At 44.3% G+C, this 21,242-nt stretch overlaps 2 protein-coding genes across 3 annotated transcripts in view; one reads left to right on the top strand and one right to left on the bottom strand.

The window, feature by feature from the left end:
* LOC106902640 (pinopsin-like) overlaps positions 1-6,182 on the top strand; it is a 48,925-nt gene extending 42,743 nt beyond the window's left edge. For both annotated transcript variants that reach the window (XM_014966288.1, XM_014966287.1), the window contains one exon: positions 3,865-6,182. In XM_014966288.1, the coding sequence (XP_014821774.1) occupies positions 3,865-4,074 (210 nt within the window). In that variant the 3' untranslated portion in view covers positions 4,075-6,182. The remainder of the gene's footprint in view (positions 1-3,864) is intronic.
* The window catches only part of LOC106902638 (G-protein coupled receptor 35-like), a 73,106-nt gene that overhangs the window by 48,189 nt on the left and 3,675 nt on the right, over positions 1-21,242 (bottom strand). The gene's annotated exons all lie outside the window — the stretch shown is intronic.

Here is a 21,242-nt window from a genome sequence, read left to right as displayed (position 1 = left end):
TCCTCCCTGTGACATGAACCATTCTTTGCCTTCTCCCTTATTATTTATTTTTTAAAATAAATGAAGCTGCCTGAAGCACTGAAGAGAGAGAGAAAAGAGAGAAAAGCACCCAAGCAGACCAAGAGTTGTCAGTGCTTCCTGCAGCCCTAAGCCTTGCTTGGTGGAGCAGCACCAGCCAGAGCCAAGCTTAGAAACCACAGCAGTCAACCTGTTGAACCTGGTATCCAGGGGAGAGATGGAAGCCCTGAGCTAATTACGATCACCAGTAACTGCCATCTCAGCCCAAATCCCGTGGCAGAGGCAGGAAGAAGTCATCTGGCTGACTTGTTACTCTCCAGCTTGATCTGCACCGGAGCCATTGCCATGGCCAGAGCCTTCGTCCTGCAAAGGTGACTCTGCATCACTTCAACACCAGTTAAGTTAAGAGAGGCAGTTTAAAAATCAGAGGCTAATCTTAACATGTTCATGGGCTAGAAGCATCACCCTCTGAAACAATACACAGACAGTGCAGAGGACTTCTTCAGATACTTTCTTAATTAATCTTTTTGCTAAACAAATTTACTTAGAGGCAGCAGGCAGGGAGAAATTAAACTGGTTTTATCCACGTTAAACATGTCCCCTTATGCTTTTAGTACTAGGGTTATGTACAAGCTTTGTTTTGCCTTTTATTCTTTTTTTTTTTTTTTCTGAACAGTGTTTTTTTTTCCATTGCTTGGTCAGTATTTTAGCAGCCATTAGTGATCTGGTTCCTATAATCAGTATAGGTCACCAAGAAATCAACACTCCAAGTTTCACTGTACTCAAGACAGAAGACAGTAGAAGCACCTCAAGCCAGAAAATGCTGATCCATTGCTTGGTCAGTATTTTAGCAGCCATCAGTGATCCGGTTTCTATAATCAGTACAGGCCACCAAGAAATCAAGACTCCAAGTTTCACTGTACTCAAGACAGAAGACAGTAGAAGCACCTCAAGCCAGAAAATGCTGACACAGGTTGTTTTGATGTTTCTCACACACATGAAATTCTTTGTGCAAAACACCTGAGCTTTTCTGCTAACGGTGCCAGATTTGCTCCATGAACAGAGAGGCTCGCTACTCCTGTTCCCACACCAGCACAGGAGCTGTACCCACCCCTGTGCGAGGGACACCCCCAAAGTGCCTGCCCAGAGGCTGCTCCACAAGCATCAGAGCCATGGAAACACAGGTTCCTACAGGCTCTGCCCACGGCACTGCCCAGGGAGGGCTCCTGGGTGGATTGTAAGACCCTTCGTGCTCACTCTGCTCTTTCTTCCCAGTTCTCCCACCTCCCTCCAGCTGCCTCTCTTCATAAAACTCATCTCAGAAAGTGGCACCGCTAATTCCTCTGTCAGACCTGGCTCCACAACTGGTTCAAAAAGTGAGCTGCATGCAGAGAGGAGGGATGGCCAGAGCAGGATGCAGTGCCATTTATTCCTTAGCAAGCCATACAACAAAACCTCCACAGCCAAAAAACAAACCAACCCCCAAAACCACAAATGGAATGAATTAACCCATGTTATCTCAGCTTATGTTTCAGCACAACCCAGCGCTCCCTCCACCTTTCCTCCACTGCCCTCTCCATCCCATCCACGCTCTCACACAGCCTGCTCTTCCTGTCTAACGTTGCAGCTCAATGTTTTTCAGATCCCTAAATTAAGCTCCACAACTCCAGTCACAGAAGGAACTCCCAGGAACTAGGGTATTGTGTTCATGCAGCGTTCAAAAAGCTGGTGTTTATTTACACGTAAATTTTAGTTGTCTGACCTTTTTTGGCTGCTGGATCACCTAACTGGTCCCAGATGTTTTATTCTGTTTTGAGATGGGGGTTTTCTTGACCCCTGAGTGACTGTCAGCTGCCCCTGGGATATGCTGACGAGCACCGGAGCACAGACCAGCTGGGAGCCAGCCCAGCTCTCAAAAAGAGGGGCTTTTGCAGGAAAATCCATCTGTGGGCAGCAATCCAGCACCCGGGGAGCTACAGCCTGTCCAGGACCATGAGACCTGCACCAGAATCACCCCCTTGCCCTCACACCCAAACTGGGGTGGTTTTCCCCAGCAGCATCCCCATTGCCCTTTTGATTTGCAAAATACTCCTGGGGCTTTTTGCAATCTCAGGGCTGAGAAAGGAGAGGGAGAAGCACTGCACCCACCCTCCTGGGGGCAGAGGGGGGCAAACAGATTTACAGTGCAAGCAGGAGGTGCTGGTCATCCAGATAACCATGTTCAACACGGACAGCTTTCCTGCTGCTAGGGAAATCTATAGGGGACATCTCATTAACCGATGCAGCTTTCCTTTCCCTCTAATTTAACGGTATTTCTAAAACAATTCTACATCCAGGTTTCCCCCAGCTTTACTAAATGTTCAGAAATCTCTGATCAGGCTGGATAAAAAACAGAGAACAGGCCAGATAAAATAACATTTGCATCGAGTGAGTGCCTCCAGGCAAGGGGTAGGTGAAGGTTAAACAGATAAAAGAGACTTAGGCTGTAACAGAAATTTCCTGGGGATTAAGGAACTGCAGAAATATGGCTGATAAGAGCCTCACTCACCCACGCAAACTCGACCACAAGGGGAGGGGGGAAAGCAAAACCCACAAAAATAGACATTTTAATAAATATATACACATATTCTATCTAGTATAATGAAATAAAAATGATAATTACTTTCTTGCACAAAGAAAGTTTGTAATTCCTGTGAAACTTCAGTTTCTCATTCAAAAAGGGCCTTTGGGCTGATGCAAACACTGTGTGAGACTTCTCATAAGCCATTTTCCTTAGCAAGCAGTTCTACCGACAAAGAGCAGCATGATTTTTCCCTTGGCTGTCAATAGCAAGAGTTGTCAGAGCTGGCTGCTATCAGCTGTGTGGAACAGAGAATCACTATCTGGTTTGGACTCTCCTGACGCTAGAGAGATCAGCTATCAGTGTTTGACTGTGCAGTTGTAAGGAGGCCACGAAGATAATCTGTAAGATCTAAAAGTGTGTATTTCTTCTGCTACAGGAATTTCCCTTAACTTCACCCGAGAGCCTCCCCCTGCCCTCAAGTACTCTGTATATCGTGCCATGCAACTGAAAAAAATCCCTTGAATAATAGGTGCCAAACTGACCCTGTCTGAGAGCTTAAACCAAGCACCTTTACACAGTTGCTCATCTTTTCCCTCATCAAATGCAAATCAAACCAGCCGACATCGCTTTCGTTAGTGATGAAATGAGCTCAACCCCTACCAGCCCTGTCAGAGCTCCCCGAAACCTTGGCCCCACAGCAGGGTGACAGCATCTACAGCTGAGCACGAGGTCAACTCACTCAGGTAACAGGCGCCTACAGACCCGAAAACAGGCTGAAAAGCATTTAGTCCATGCTGTTCTCCATCAGTAGACCTTCTGTTCTCCGTCACCGTACACCTCCTGGCTTTTAGCACTTCACCTGTCCCCTGTAGCGCTGAAATATCGCGGTGGTGCTAACATTACCTTGCTCATCAAACACCAGCCAAAACGACTTCTGTTATTTTCCTTGGGTTTGCTCCTCTCTCGTTGATGTGCCCGGTTTGTGTGCCCAGATGAAGGAAAGGGCAGGCACCTCTTTCCCCAGCTCCTGCTCCCTGGGAACCCATCCCACCTCAGCTTATAGAGACCTTGACCTCAGCGTAAGCTCCCATTTAGCACAAGGACATATTTTTTTCTACAAAGCAATTCAATTTCTAATACAAAATATTATCACATCCACATTTTTTCAGGACCAGTCCAGGAATTTAAATGAATATAAAAGACCATCAGATGAAGCTTGTCTTACAAAAAGTGAAAAGAATGAAATCCCTGCTAACTTGCTGTTTTCTGTGTGTGTGTGTCAGTTTTACAGGTGCTTTTTGGCGCTGCTGAGATGCAACAAAGCAACCGGGAACTCCAGCAACAAGTCCTGTTCCAGGTCCGGCCGGGCGCTGCCACGGGGACAGGGTGACAGTGTCCCCGCAGCAGCTTCCTCGGCCGAGAGCCCCCACTTGCCTCTGAGAGACACCCCAGCAGCCAAACGGGCCGTGCTGGTGGCCCACTACAGTGTCTGAGGGGGCTAATGCCACTGGCTGCCACTGTGTTTGGGGAGTCTGAGTCCAGAGGCAAGAGTTTTGCCGAACAACCTCGCCTTGTGGCTTTGTTTCTGATGAAAACTCGCCCTTCTGCTTCCTCAGAGGTTGGCTTCATCAATAAGCCATTTCCCTGTTTCTCAAAGACTCTTCCCTAATCAAACGTTCCCTAATCAAAAGTTCTGCGGGAGTTTGGGAAGAAAACATAATAAAAAACATAGATGCCTCTAGAAAAAGGTTTAAGAAGTAATTTTCAAAAAAAAAAATGTTCCAAAGACTTTCTGCCAAAACCCAACCAAGCGCAAAACCCCAAACCCAACAACAAGAAGACGGAGATCCAGAGCACCTTGGTGCAGAACAGCCCCGAGAAACAATCTGCACACAAAGTGGGGAAGCAAACAGGACATTCTTCAGAAGAAAAACTATCAACTTGCAGATGTTTTCTCTCTGGTTTGGATTATGCTGTACCTTAAAAGTCTCACTTTGATTTTCAGTACAAACCTGAACAGACTATGAAGAACTGCAGCTACAATTTTAAAGTGCATATATTGGATACGTTTCAAAGTGTAGAAATTGCAGCTGAAGCTTGAGAAACCGAGTATTTTAGCGATTTTTCAAGAATAAGTTATTAACTTACAAAGTTATTGCCCCAAAGAATACTCTCCTTATAACACCCTGTGAACAAACAACTCTCTGAATATGCAGGACTCAGTCGGGTGAAGCCCTCACCTCTGGAAATCTGCTGGTTTGTAAGCGCCAAGACAAAAGGAGGAGTGATCCCAGCTCTTTTGAGAAGCGTGGTGGTTGCCAGAGGATTTGTGGAGCCAAAAGGGCCGGGCTGTGAGCAGGGCAGCTGCATTCACCAATACCAGATGAAACCCTGCAGCATCGAACAGTAGCAGCTACAGCGTATTTTTTACCCAGAATAGTCCCAGTGACCCCACCAAGAAAGCTGGTTGAGGACCCTCCACAGGATCTTCCTCCTGGACCATCTCTGGGAACTGAAGTGACAGATGGTTATCTTCTACAAACGCAAAAGCATTGGAAAGCCTCAGAGGTACAGCTGGAGGAAGAATTAAAAACAAACAAACACGAACAACCTTCTCTCTCATTAACTCTGAGCCCAATCCCAATATTATGACAATATTTGTCATCTCAAATAGGAAGGAAAAAGTGAAATAGCAACATTCTGTGGAGAATCAATTTTCAAACCCCAAACTACAGGGAAAAGCCATCTTTCAGATGAGTTTCACACTGCAGTACGTCCACACCACTGCCACAGTGGATATCAAAAACTGGCATCGCAGCACTTTAATTACCTTGTGCTGGCCAAGCCAGAATTGGGGAATGCAGAGGTCTGGGTGAAGGAGTGATGTGGGAGAAAAAGGTAATTGGATTTTTTTGATCACTGAGTGAGTGGGATCCATTTCAAACTGCCCATGTTAGATCTTTCCCCATACAAATGGACACGTATCGCTTTCAGGAATAAGCGAACCACTAAGCACTTCAGCAGAGTCTCCAGCTGCAGCTGCCCAGGAGCGAGGATGCAGGAACCCGCCTGCAATTCTTTCCTGGAAGTATAAACATCCAGCCCCAGATGAGACCATCAACAACCTTAGAACTGCCTATTGCATTGAAGAGAGAGTGGTGCTGAGAAACAACTGACCCAAAACTTTCACAGGCTCAGCAGGTTCCCTGAGCAGCCCACTCTGGATGTCCCCAAACAGCCTCCCAGGACGATGCAAGCCCCTGCATCTCAGCTTCCCCCACTGAGCTGCAAAACACCCTCGAATACATCAAAAGCCATTCCTGCTCAAAGCTCTTAAACCTTTGGGTTTGCTGCCGAGGACCAAAGCCCCTCGTGTGCCCTCCCAGGGTCAGAGGGCATTTGCCAGCCGTGGGGCTGGCACAGCACAGCCCACCACCTCCTCCAGGCTGGTCTCCATCTCCATCTCCCCACCACCACGAGCACCCTGTGCACATCGCTACGAGAGTCCCTGTTTCAGAGAGATACTGGTTTTTACAAGTGACTGTAAGCCATTTTTTCCTTCCAGGGATGTGGGTTTATTTTTTCTTTGCAATGTTAACAAAAGCCTTCTCATACTCACACATTACTGCACATTTTTTTTTTTTTTTTTTTTTTTATCCTTAAGCCCCAGTTGGAGCGATAACCTAAATAACACCAAATGTTTTCAAATAGAAGCTAAACCCATGAAGTGAGGCTGTTGCTGAGGTTACATTAGTGGATGAAATCAAAGCAATGGATGCACATATTGCTAACGAATACACATCAATTATTTATTCCCAAGCACACACTTTTAAAGGGCAGTTTGCTATTTTCAGATTACAAAGCACACCAGGAATTTTTCAGTCCATCTTTTCCTTTCCTTGATACTGTCTTTAGGTGGATTATTAACTTTCAATACGTATTTCTAAATTACTATTAACTTTGCAAATACGTGATTGGTGATTTTTGTATATGGAAGAATCTGTTGTGTCCTAGCGTATATACAAGTTTGGCTTTGGTACGGCTTTGAGGTGTTAAATAGTGTGTGGCTTGTGATACATATTTATGTTTTCAACACAAATTGTTAGTTTCTGTTCCATTAACCCTGTAACCTGTGGCAAACACCACCTGCAGCTCCGCTCCAGCAAGTGGCTCGTAACTGCACTGATGCTGTTTGGAAACATGCAGGACGTTGGAGCTATAAATAAAAAATATTCTCGTGCTGTGCCTTGCTTGCCTGATTTCCTGCGTGCAAGCAGAGTTTGGTCTCTCCGGGCTTTCACAGGTAAGAGGTTTTGACAGAGGACTTGAGGCTGATTTTCACAGTAGCAATAGCAGCGGGAATAGCAACGTGAGAAATGGGATTGCCACCACTCAGCACGCTCCAGAAAGAACACCTGTGAAATATTATAGCCCCAAACGGTTTCTAATCCTTCCTAAACATTTGGGATGCTTCCGCTTTCTTCCCAGGCAAGGGAAAGCTTAGGCAAGTATATAATTCCCATTGTTGGGCGCAGTAACAGCAACAACAAAAACCCACTTTCAGAAAAGGATTCAGCTTTCTCTGGCTACGCTGAGCATGGATTTAGCCTACCAGAGAAAATCGTATTTGGCTTTGCAACAGGAGGAGGTGGTGCCACAGCTGTGGAACGAGTGGCCCTGGACACCAGCTGGGGCAGGAGGGAAGGAGCCAGGTGAATGGTTGTCATTAAAAGAACTGATCATTTCATACCAATTTGCCCTGATATTTTTCCAAAGCTAAGCAGTGGCAACAAGCAGTGTTGCTGGGTGTGCAACAAGCAGTCGAGCATTCAGCCTTCTCTCACCCGCTCTTCAGCATCTCCAACATCTGAAAAATAGCTAAATGGCTGAAAATTTGCTCCTAGTGCTGTTTTGCATTGGGTTTTTCCATGATATGGAAATGTTATGTAGCTTTGAAATTGGGCATGCCACTGCGTGCTGAACCAATCCCTAGTAAATCCTTAGGATGTCCCAACAGAGACTTTGCATGGTATTTGGATGTAAATCTAAGAATCAAGTTTAGGGTCTCAAGCTAAACTGATAGAGGAGGAAACTAATATCAAACAGTTCCAAGTAGCCTCAGTCTTTAGAGGCTCTTTGGAGGTCTCCCTTCTCAGCATCAGGTAAGAATAACAAAGGATGATGACAGGAGGTATCTACAGCACAAACACCAAGTTTGGAGCACACACACCAATGAGCCCTGCACTGACCCACGGGACACATCGGGTGTCACACACCAGAGGCACAAACCACATTGTACTCACTAGAGAAAGAGCTTTTGAATATTCTCTCCTTTAATACCTGGCTTGTGCGTTGGTTCCATTTCAGGAAGAAACACAGTGCCTGGGCTAAAGTCTCTTCAGTCAAGGGCATCTTCTCACTGGCCATAAGAGGGCTTGCTTCAGGCTCATAGTCTGACAATTCTAAAAAAATCAGTTTCCCTTGCCTTGAATTAAACATCAATACCAGCTTAGCTTTTTAAAAAAAAAAAAGAGGCCTAGGTCCCATATTAGAAGCAGAACAAGCAGAAGTCCTTTGGGAGAAGGATGAAGAAGTGCAGGAGATGCAGGGAGGTAACTCCCAAGGAAATTTGGGTTCACCAGTTCTATGCGAGAGGGTACAGCCAATATTATTACGGCAATAAGCAACAGGCCAGTCTTGGTCAGTGCAGGAACCAGACAGGACAGCACCCAGAAAGGTATGGAGCTGATGTACAACTTATTTTTACACAGTGCAGTGCCAGGGGAGAACTAGATTTAGAGTGATTAACATTTACTTCAGTTACTATAGTGACTGATTTTATTTGTCTTCTCCATGGGATAGATGAGTATTTTCTCCCACAGGCCTTAAAGAGCATCACCCAAAAAAGGCGGTGCTTTTTGGTCACACAGCTCGCAACTGAAATAACACCCAGCCCCTGGAGTAAACTTAGAAAAAGCTTCTAAGTTTATTGGGTTTTGCCTACGAAACAATAAGCGAATTTGATAGCAAATGGACAAACTGCAGCAGAATGATACCACCACCTTAACCAGCCCATAAAAGGTTCTGCAGCACTTTTGTGACATTTTGGCAACAAGAGCAGAGAGAATGTACCAGGTGGCCCCCTTTCTTTTCATGATACAAATAGCAGTGCCTTGTTTTCAAGACTACTGAACACCAGCAACTACTAATCACGACCACTGCACCAGCCCTACTCGTCAGGGCTGGTCAGACTTGCAGTCCATGGCTGACTTCTACACAGCACCTTTTTTTTTTCCCCTAAGTTTCCTTGCAGAAGTTTATCATCTTTTCACAGAAGGGGAGAGGAGGCAGCATCAAATACTCTTGCTTTATCCCCAGTATTTACATGTAATTGTACTCTAAACTACATTACGAGCTTTATGCACTTTGCCAGAAGGCTGGAGAGCAAGACACAGATAAGTGCAAACCCCTTGTCTCTTATGTAAAGTGTAAGTTATCAGTTTGTGATATAAACATAAGCATTAGCAGCAGCATTGAGACTGCTGGTGAAATTTGTCACCGAGATGACAGAGACTGAGAGCATCTCCTGGTCTTTCCGCAGGATTTTCCAATTATAAGTGGAGCACAGGTTGTCTTGTAGATAGCTTTTAATTGCAATGGTCATTTTAATTGTAAGGTACAATGTATGTTCCTCAGCTGGGAGGAAAGCTATTTCCAGTAGGGGAAAAAGCGAATATAAGGCAGGTTTAGGCCACCAAAGTCTTTCACTTAAAAGCTGCTTCTACTTGAGAAAGAAGTGCCACATTACAGGACCTGCCTGCTCAGAGATAGAGGGAAATCAGCCCAAGTTAACTAAGAGATACAGATTTAAAGTGAATTGGTTAATCTGCATTAAGCTGCTTTAATTCTGAGTCAGTGGTCTTTACTCTGCTTTAAGGTATAATTAAGCTGAAGTCAATCACAGTAAAGTGAGATTATTTGAAATCCAAGTCCAGAGGAGGGTTCAATGCAAGCTCAACAACCTGCTTTTAAAACATAAATTCAGATCAACTTTCCTGAGTACCCCTTGTCTGGCCAGAAGTCCTCCAAAGAGCAAACACTGGATTGTCAACAGAGTCTGTCCCTACCCTGCTAAGGCCTGGATCCAGCCCTGAACATCTGCAAAATGCACCACAGCTCCGGACACGCCACGGGCTGTTGAAGGGCACGTATCCATCATGAACCTCCACTCTTGCCAGCCTTAATGAGGCACCTTGCTTCCACTCTGCTAAGTCTTAATGAGGTACTGCCACAAATTTGTTGATGGCTTCTGTACAAGACAGCATGACCCAGCAGCTCGCCTACAGCACCCTAAGCCACAGCTGTAATCAAAGATAAAAATGAAGCCAAAGATCTTAACAAGCTCAAAGGATGCCTGTTGCTACGTCCTAATGGCAGCACATTTGCCATGTCACATTTGATGCCGCTAAAAGATGAGCTTTCTCATTGCCTTCAGTCCCACAGCAGCCAGCATTGCGTATCGTAACCACGTTTTCATCAAATAAATCAAAGCCTACTGCTCACGCCTAATGAACCCTTGCAAAATACCTCCCAGGTATGAGATTTAAAAGCCTGGAGTGCTTTTGAGGGCAAAGACATTGAAAAAAGCTCTGCGGATGAGAGTTCATTCAAGTGTCAAGCTTATGATCTAAATGTAGTAAAAATGCACCAAGTGCCAGCCACAAACAGTTCTAGCAGCAGTCACTGTGATCCAAGAAGAAAAACATCCTTTCAAAAGAGACACGGGAGGAATGAACACAGAGGATCCCATTTCACTCACTCTAAATTATCAGCTGACAGTTACACAGCCCAAACCAGGTGAACAACAGAACAAGAATGTCAGCATCTATTAAAAGAAAGATGTAAAACAGAAGACAGAAGAGGATTAAAGTCAAAGCGTACACAATCCTGTTTCATAATAAGATCTGGAAATAGATGTATACAAGCATTATATGGCCAATTACCCACCTTTGCTTTGGGGAGCTGCCTGGGCATGGTAACTCATTCACATCAAACGGGAGTGACTCCTACACAGAGGAAAAAAATCCTATCTTGCACGACTACATAACCCAAACACAGTCAGTAACTTGAGGTACTTCTGCATAAGCCCTTCTATAACCACCCTATAGAGAGAACTACCTGTTTCTTTATATTTATTTCTGCCCATCAATGTTTATCCTCCTCACACAGAGGTGTTCACATCCAGTATGAAACCTCTGCACGTGCACTACCACGCAAAAGAGGGATTTAACTTTTACCCTTAAGCTCCAAAACCTCAGATCCAGCCAAGCTGCCATTTTTTTGGCATAACAGAAACCAAGGAGGAAATAATTGCACCAGGTGTGAAAACTGACTTCTTCAAAATAAGTTGCTCTTGGTCTGTGAGCATGTACATGGCCTCCTCCTAACTTTTTAGGGGCATGACAGCTGGACAAGATCTTCACTCAGGAAATAACCCAGTAGCCTAGTTTTCAAAAGGTACAGATTTTGGGGTACTGGAGTTTGTGAAGGCTTTCGGGTAGTTTCCCTCAGCACCAGTATGGCCGTCTGAGCTACGAAGCTGCATTAAGTCTGTGCAAGATCCAGCCTGTTTAGTGAGCTGTACGTTTGAGTATAAAAAAAGAAAGACTTGGGCTCCTGGCCAGTGTTCCCGGGAGAAGTTCTCAGGCCCGCTCTAGAGATGAAGTCCCTCTGGGCCTTTGAAGAGCCAAGCAATCTATAAATAGTCCATGAGAAACATCTTAAAAGTTTAAAATTAGGGAGCAAGACACGGAGATCTCAAATATCTCAGCAGGAAGTTTCACAATCCTGTTCCGTGGTAAGACCTGTAATAACCTCTCCACAGCCATTCCCCACAGAGCCCGTCCACCAGCTGGGGGGCTCCAGGTCCGGCAGTGCCCCACCATCGCACAGACTCCAACAGCACTGTGCTCGAGCTGAAAGAAGGTGCCCAACTTGGGCAGAGCTGAAGTGTCAAGGTCCACGGGACCCCTTTGTGCATGAGGTGGGGAAGAGTGGGTACTCTCCAGTCGTGTCACTCTTCCATTGCAAAAAGCCCCAACAGCAATCGTGGTTCTTATTTAGACATGGCTACAAGTAAAAATGAGGTAAAGGAAAACAGAAAAGAAAAAGCCAAAGTAACTCCTGTATAAATTTGGTAAATGACAAAAAAAAAAATCTTTCTTTTTAATCCAAAAGTAGAAAATGTATTGTAACAACAGGTTTGTTTTTACTAAAAATAAAGATGATATTTCTAGCTTTTTTTGAAATTGAAGTTTGAGTTATTCCTCCCAGTAGGATGATCATGTCTTATAAGAAGCTTTTATGATTTAGTATACAAGCCCATTTGTTTCTGAGCTGGTAAAACCATTCCAGTACTATTTAACTCTTTCAGGCTGCTGTTAAAGCTCTGTCTGAACACCCCAGGAGGCAGGGGTTCAATTAGACTTTAACCTGCTGCAAACTCTTACAGCAGGACTTCAGACACCCCTGAAAACCTACCACAGGTTCAAAAGGAGGAAGGAAAAAAAAAAAAAAAGTAAAAACCTTAAAGCATCTCTCCAATCTTAAAGCATCACAGGTTCAAAAGGAGGAAGGAAAAAAAAAAGAGTAAAAATCTTAAAGCATCTCTCCTTATGTGACCATTGAGAACAAGGGCTTAGCTGTTTACAACACCTGCAAATAAGCTGTGCTTGAGGGAAAACTAATGGTGGCTGTAGGTGACTGTCTGTGAACGACCAACAAAAGCACTGAAAAAAAAAAAAAGTGTCAGGCAGGTTACATTTCATCAACGCTTATTTGGAACTTGGTGCCAATACAGTGATGTTTGCTGAAGGACTCCGTTTTCTCTACCCTTGTTAACAATCTGAGGAATAACTGAAATAAAACTAACACTCTGCTCTTACTAGAGAGGCTCCCTGGATTTTAAAAAGCATTTGATTAAACAATGTAACAAAAGCCGTCGCTTTCCTTCAACCCATTAGGAACCACTCTCTTTAAAAATAAGTGGAACTGCGGTGTTACAGCAATTACAAGCCAAAGGCACTCTACTTGCCAGAGTCAACTGTGGCAAACTCAGACAAAACCTGTTTCATCCAAACACAGGAACACCTTCAGTTATAAATACCAGAATAAACCCATAAGGTTAATCTACAACATAACATCTTCATGGCAGATACAACCTCATCTGATCAACACTGAAGCAGAAATTAGGAAGGATTTATTTATTAAGGCTTATCCTGAAACTTACTATTGAGCTTAGGCTTTGAAAGAAGATGCCTACCAGACCACCTGCCACTTGCCTGGCTTCCAGGGAGACACCACTCATTCTGAGTGGAGTTGGACTTCACCAAACGTGCTCAGATTTGGTCTTGTGTGCAGTATTAAAAGCCCTCTGTTTGACTCGTCACGTTCCTCAAGAGCAGCAAGGCATTCAGTAACGTTGCTTTCGTCTGGAGGCAAACTTCAACAACCCAGGGAAAGGCAGGAGAAACCCTATAGCCAGCCATCACCACGTAAGACTTCCCTATAGGGAACTTATTAACTCCTGTTTACCAGGCCAAAGGCAGGAGAAACCCTATAGCCAGCCATCGCCACGTAAGACTTCCCTATAGGGAGCTTCTTATTAACTCCTGTTTACCAGGCATTGCTGTCCTTCCTGAAGCAAAAGGGAATAAAAAGGTTTGGAATAAAATTATTCAAGTCAATAAATTCTTGTCATCCATATCACTTCCCACCCTTTCTTTCAGCGCAGCCAATTTTTAGTGGAAAAATCTTTCTGTTTGATCAAGTTGAAGCCTATCGTCTTTCACTGTACTAAATGTAAGTCGTGCTTCTTTTACTGCAAAGCATGAAAAAAGAGGGCAATCGTGCCCACATTAGCCTTCTCATCATCACATTTAATAGCTAGATCTGTACAAATGTACTACAAACCCCACATGTTTTACAACTAGCCGGTTATTCTACTGAACATATGTAAGATACATCTCAAAAGAGTATCATAAGATGGACAACGTCTAGCGACAATATAAGAATGTTGGAGAGCACACAGTTAGGAGGACTGACAGCCCAAGATTTCTTTATTATTTGGAATTATCTTATAATTATCTGGAATTAATGGTACTTTTCCATAAAATAATTTCCCCTTGTGAAAAAAGCACAAGCACAGATGATAGAATAAAAATGTTTATGGAACAAAGGAGGATTGATTAATCAAAGCAACAGTGAGAGTTCCATTCAATCTTATTTCTACATATTGTTTTTTTAATATCATTTGTCTAAATAGATGGGTCGTCTTTTCTTTTTTTTTTTTTAAAAAAAGGACTTCCTATTAAAAAAAAAGAAAGATGACACAAGTAAATTGATGTGAGTAAAATTTGTAAGACAGGGTTTTCAGTGCCAAAATATCTGTAGCTGAGCCTGTACCGTGTCACACACAGATGTCTGTACCAAGGCTGTTCCTCACACTACGAATTTCTGAGCCCCTCTGAGTGGGAAATGCCCCCATCTACCAAACTTTCCATCCCATACAAAACTAGAGGAGACTTTTACCCCTCCACTGCGTCAGAAAGTTACTCTTTAACCTGGAAGGTCGTAGACCTGACAAACAGGGGTCTGCATTTCCAAGAAAAGAGAGGGGATGTTTATTTTAATTGCACTTCTCCAAATTAGCTTCCAGATAAGAATGAAGTAATCAAGACATGGGGGATAGAGGAAATCCATCTAGGCCTGCTGGAACAGCTCAGGAAAGTGAAGCAGCTATGGAAACTAACACCCTCTGCAAGGCTCTGCTTCTCTTGATTGGGTGCAACCTGAGGAAGGGACCCAAACCCATCAATTAGGAGCTCAGGTGTGACCCATCTGTCAGGGCAGAGGTTTATTTACAGAGTAAACGAGATCCAGGCAAGCAACACTACAGCTTGCTAAACGACCAGCTTTTAATGAGCAGCTCTCTAGGTCAGACACCAGTTCTGTGTTTGGCCACACTGAGGGAGCATCCTCGCTGCAGTTCAGGGGAGCCCAAAGGGAATTGACCCTCTGTCTTTTCACCAATAACCCTGACTGCACAGCAGGTTCACGTGCCAATGCCCTTCAGATACCGACTTACTGGCAGATTTCTCTGTCTGGGCAGACAATCCCAAAGCAAATGCCATTTCCCCATGTTTCAGGCACGCGATTTCCCCACAGGCTTCTTCAGGACAACTGGCTCCGTTGCTCCAACAGGTATTCATGCCAGCCAGTCCAAGGGTCGGGCTACAGGCACTGCAGAATTCGTTGCCGCGATCAGGCAGATCTCTTTAGCCTTCATTTTTTTCCACCTATATCTTTTAAGAATACTTTTAACAGCATTTTCTATTTTGAGTAACGTAAACAGCTAAGTATTTGCATTTTTTTCAAAGCTGGGAAGAGTGATCAGAAGCTACCCAGCTAATACAGATAACAAGCCATTTACTTTTGCAAATTTGTGGTCAATCTGCAAGTCAAAGTGCTAGATGCCATCTGTATCTTCTCCTGAATAGGTTAGCAGGGAGAAAGACGAGGCCAATTTAAAAGCTGGGGTCCCAAGAGTCAGAAGGGAAGGTGAGGGGGACAAGAAATGAAGGCACCAAACCCCTGGGGACTTCTCCCACACCCTTGGAGTTTGTCCCACTGCAAAGCTCCTTGGGGTAAATCAGCCATTGCCCTCCCAACTGTTCAGCCTGTTTCAATATACCCCTCACAAGGCTGTACCCCAAAGACACACCACAGACATGTTACTGCTTCCCATCAGCGAGTTTCACCCTGAGACTGGTGTGTTTCTCGTTACTGCTCGTAGCAGCAGAGAGCTCGTAGCAGGATAAATTAATTTGGAATTGGAAGAATGACTTGGAGATGAACAGAGACATTCAGTCTTGGGAGGATAAACGTTAATAACTTCTGCTTCCAGGAGGAAAGTATGTCAGAAAATTATAATTAGAAAAAAAAAATAAAAACGTGCAAGAGGGGGAGAGCCATGTGCACGTATTTAAATAGCTGAGATGAATACTAAAATGGTGTAGATTTTCTCCCAATTTATTAAAAATAGACAGGAACATGAGACTGCTGACCCTGTACAACAGTGTATCTCCCATGTGCTTGTAGCAAGGAATAAGGAAAGCCCCTGCCCTGAGAGACTCCCCGCAGCAGGGACCACTGCCCCAGCAAACCCAGAGCCACCCAGTCTCCCTGCCCGGAGGCAGTGGGGAGAAGGGGCTGGGGGGGAGCTCCTTCCCAGCTGCACCCCCTTCTCACACAGAAACCTCCAAGAGAACATAAAGGAATCCATTGGGTGTTATTTCTTCCCACCATCCGCCCTGCCCTGAGAGACTCCCCGCAGCAGGGACCACTGCCCCAGCAAACCCAGAGCCACCCAGTCTCCCTGCCCGGAGGCAGTGGGGAGAAGGGGCTGGGGGGGAGCTCCTTCCCAGCTGCACCCCCTTCTCACACAGAAATCCACAAGAGAACATGAAGGAACCCATCGGGTGTTATTTCTCCCACCATCCATGGTCCAGCTCATCCACCAGTGCAACACCAGCCCTCGGCCGACTCCACATACATCACGGCATTCGGGGAGGCAATCATTTAACTAAAACTAATGAACTGGGCAGAGGCAAATTCCCCAAATGAGTGCAACTGCTGTTCTGAGGTGATGCTAAATTATTTCAGAAGAGGAAACCAGGTTTTTCAAGGCTCTCAAGCAATTCAAGTGACTCTTCATTTTAAAGACTCGATTCTTTAGCTTTGTAATGAGAAAGCTGCAATTGTGCAAGTTTTTGTAACACATACCAAAGGCTGTTCTAATTTAAAATTATATTTTTAAATACTATTTTTCCCTGTGGGAAGTATCTACTTGTGGTTGAGGGAGGAGGCTGTATTTGATATATTTAGGCTTTTTTTTTTCTTCTGAGTTCTTGTCTTCCAGCCAGATATCTAAAGGCATCAAATGACCAATCTTGAGAGAAAAACTGAGGAATAGCTGTAGTAACAGACATTAGAAAGCTAGTTTCAGACTACACTAGCAATTGTAATTACTTCAAATACTACAAAACTTAACAGACAAACAGTCTTGGAAGCAGCAGCAAAAGCATCAACCAGCTTCTGACAACCTGAATAGACTGGACCCATTGACCTTGGGAACTCAATTAAGGTAGGCAAAATTCGTTAAATAGAAACTGAATGGAAGAAACTCATTTCCATTCACACATGTCCTTTTTTTTTAGTATGAAGAACCCCACTAGTTACACCTGCTCACATTTTGAAGCACGTGCAAATGTGTCCACTACCCAAATTCCAACCTGTGCTCCATCCATCGTAACAGATATTGCTGCACTGTTAGAAATACTGAATCTGCAATACCTGTATGAGAAAAGTATCTGGAGAATTCTGGTTACACCTGCTCACATTTTGAAGCACGTGCAAATGTGTCCACTACCCAAATTCCAACCTGTGCTCCATCCATCGTAACGGATATTGCTGCACTGTTAGAAATACTAAATCTGCAATACCTGTATGAGAAAAGTACCCGGAGACTTTCATCCTCTCCCAAAAGACAAGCAAAGGAGACTAAACATAGAAAAAATATAAATTCTTATACATTGACGACACACCATGAAATAGAGAATCTCAGCCCACGACACCCCTCCAGCCTGTGGGTCTGAATGTAGCACACGGGCAGTAATCTGTGACCAAGGCAGATTAATTACCTTTCCCAGGCTTCAAAATTAAAATATAAATATACACCAGACTAACAAGTATAATACAGAAGTGCAATCTGGCCACATATTGCACTATTATGGGAAAACTTGCGCTGCAGGAAGCACATACAGTAACAAAGCCCTTCAGACTCCAAAAGTTATCCCCAGAGCCAGGAATGGCCCTCACTGCCAGTCTCGCTTAAAACACTACTGCTTTGCTCTGCAGGTTTTTGCTTCTTCCCCTTGTGCAAGTGCATGGGTATTAAAGTTATCCCCAGAGCCAGGAATGGCCCTCTTGCTTAAAACACTACTGCTTTGCTCTGCAAGTTTTTGCTTCTTCCCCTTGTGCCAGTGTATGGGTATGTATATATATCTATACACATACAAACATGTCTCATACGGCACTAACAGCCAGCAGAGTCCCCACAGTACACAAACAGACTTCTTAAATGTCACTGAATGGCATAAATCTGGCTAAGTGATAAGCAACAACAAAATGTTCCAACATTGGCACAAAATCACCTCTTGTGGCCTCCTCACGGAGCGCTGGGACCTCACATCAGCTACACGGTGGGGACTGATCCAGTTTCTGCACCAGGCAAGGGCTCATTCAGGTTTGCAAGTGGAAACCGCTTCTGCAGCACTAGAGGATTTCTGATGTGTGCCTGTGTATTTGCTTCAGTAAGGGACATTAAAATATTGATACTGCAGCAAAATCGCACTGACTCAGCACACTCATGACTGCCAACTGGGAATATCTATAAAATATATATTTTATAAACATACATATTTCCTGAAACTCATTTCACAGCTCTTCTCGTTCTCACCAAATACACCATTTCCCGGTTACTTTCCCTGATGATCATCATTAAGTATTTTTTTAGTGTTTGACAAATGAACAAGCGCCAAGCGCTGCCCTTGGTGGAGTAAACACCTTTGACTTCAAAGGAAGACTTGTTTTCAAGGGCTGTGTTGTTGGAAACGGCTGCAGTGGGTTCCACCGGATCAATGTCTTCAGTCATCACAGCAACACTTACATTAGCAAGTAAATACAGAGCAAATTTTTAACTTGAAGGAAGTTAGGCAAGCGGTGTGGGGGGGCTCTCCAGAGCAGACTTTGACCGAGGAAACTCTAAATGACTCCTGATGAATCACTCTTGTGCCCAGGAGTCCGACCAATGTCAGCAACCCCTCGTGCTTCCACAGCACTGCAGCTCTCAGCCCTGTATTGAGATGTCCCTGCGGTCTCAGCCCCTCCTTGGAAGAAAAATATAAAGTGTTTCTGGCATTTACTGATCCACAGAAGGGCTTTGAAATGCAGCTTCATCACAGCTGAAAACGTCAAGCAACATACCCAGGTGTTCCCAACAGCTTTAGGGAGTTTGGAGTGATTAAGCTAATGATGGTTTTCAGTATTGGGCTTTTTTGTAACAAAATGCTTGGCATAAACAGCTTGTATATTCACCTCCATATTTTTTGTACCAAAAAATCTGCCCTCACATAGTTTCCTGGTGCCGAAAGCAGCGTGGTGGACATGTTCCCACATACAGTGGTGGTACAGTACTGATACCTCTTTCTCAGGACTTTAAAATCCATTCACAGTCGTACCCCGCTCACATCCTTCAATGATCTTCTTGCTGCATTACAACCCCAGCTTCATCTGCTTCAGCAAACCACGGGGATGACCTCTCCAGGACCCACTTTTAGAACTTTTCTGTCTTTATTTATTGTTTTTTCTCTGAGCAACTCCCTTGTGACCACCCACTCACAGTTACAGCTGGGCACAGTGGGGAATTTAAGACCTCGTCTAACAGAGGGGTATGCTGGCAAATTACACTTCATGAAAACAAAGCGTGAGTTCAGGTGATGGTATCAGCTCAGCTGCTATTAATTTGTGTATCAGCTTTTCCAAAGATGCTTTATTGCTTACGCTGGAAGATTACTGAATAAAGCATCTGCATAATGCTGAGGCTACGGAAATATTGAGCACAGAAACCATCTGCTCACAAGATAGGACAGATAGCAAACGATGACAGGATTAGACCACTATATACCCATGGGTTTCACAAAGGAGAACACGCTCACAGCCTTCACCATCCCTTTCCAACTCCCCAGAGACCTTCCAGGGCAGGGAAAGGGGCAGCGGGGTGGAACCTGGTCCCTCCATGGTGCAGGAGTCCCCGTGTGCCTGCAGGGACCCTGAAACACAGCGTGGTCATTGACACACTTTGGGTCACAGGGAAGAAGGGGCAACACATGCTTCATTTTAATATTAATAGTTATATAAGAAAACTGAAAATTAATTGAACTTAAAACCATTTCCTGTATTGTCCATTTTATGGCAAACAGCAATGGAAATAGCTGATTTCTTGCCATACCACTTCCCTGTTCACATACACATACACCAAGGCTACTCGTTTGCTATTATTTTCTCTGCAACATATGACAATGCTGTATTATGGCACTATCATTATATTTCTTTATTAAGTACAACCATAACATTAAAACAGAGTAAATGAGAACTCCTTCAGCGCAGCGGTTTGGGTGCGTGCAGGCAGGAGGTCACTAGCAGGCAAGAGACTGGTGTGGTTTCATTAGTCTGGCACAGAAGGAATGTGTTTGACTTTCTTATTCATCAGAAGAGAAACCCAGAGGTTAGCATTGTTGTAAAGCACCCACCCAGCCAACCCCACCCAAAACCGGTGTCCCAGCAGAACTTGGGTAGGGTCAAGGAGAAGTCAATCCAACAATGACTTATTTTATCAATACATACCCATTTTGTGGCTTTCCATTGGCATCCCGCACCAGTATCTCCAGTCAGATCATGACATGCAAAGCAGCCACTCCCAGCTACCGCTGTGTCACCTCCACTTGGTGACAGAACCAAAATGGTTGAGACCAAGAGGTACTCTGTCCACCCCTGGGCCGCAGGGACAGCTCAGACCTGGACAGAAGCTCGGTATGGAAGCTCAGAGGCAATGGTTCATCTCACGTGTGAGGTGAGCTCAAAGACAGCTCAAGCTACAAAGCTTACTGAACAGGGCTACACAAGTCTTGACATCATGGAGCAGAAAAAGCACTCCACACATACAGCATCTCTGGAGCCATTGCAGACCTGCACAGCTGGAGACCAGCTGGACACACGGAGCTCAGACCTGCTGCCAGGACACACAGCTTAGCCCTAGCATTACCTCATGCCATTTGAAAGTAAAGATGCCAAATTGCTATCGCATTGCCTGAGTCACTCACCAATCCTCCTACGCAAACAGTGCCTGGAATTTAAGTGGGGAAAAATACGGATAATAGACTGCATATCTTATTTATGCAAATTAGAACTCGTGCTCAATCATTAAAAATAAGAAAAGAGTTTCTCTAAGCTATCAGACACAATCGCCTCGGTCAGGCTGAAATTATATGCCACTACAGTCCTACTTTATAAAGATTAAGTTGCTTCTTGTTAAAACTGCTTTGAGCATCTCAGTCCTAACACATAAAGAAGTTTTCTTCATCATTTCCCTTAAACTCTTCAGCCTCAGTCCCAATTCACAGGGGCCATATAAATCACCTTGCACTGGCAGCTGGAGCAAAACAGCGCCTTCTAAATTACCTAGAAAACTCCATTCCCCTAGCAACAAATTGCTTTGCAGTTTGTCCTTGACACAGGAGGTCCAGCTTTAACTGCTTGCTCAGCCTTCTTCCTCAATTCAAGTGCAAATGCCCCCTCACACACATTTTCTTAAGAAACGTGGGCCTTTAATATATCTTTGGTAAACCAAGAGGGAATCAAATAGGATAATGTCCGTGAAGATACCCGAGGAGAAAACAGGCAACTGAGAGGGAAAACAGATTCTCAGTTCATTAAAATGATTTATAGCTTCCTTGAAGGCAGGATACTTCATTGATTTATCCCA

This window comes from Calidris pugnax, unplaced genomic scaffold, assembly GCF_001431845.1.
Source record: "Calidris pugnax isolate Ruff unplaced genomic scaffold, ASM143184v1 scaffold65, whole genome shotgun sequence".
Lineage (NCBI taxonomy): Eukaryota > Metazoa > Chordata > Aves > Charadriiformes > Scolopacidae > Calidris > Calidris pugnax.
The sequence above is the reverse complement of the archived record's forward strand: the minus strand, read 5'-3'. Positions and strand labels throughout refer to the sequence as shown.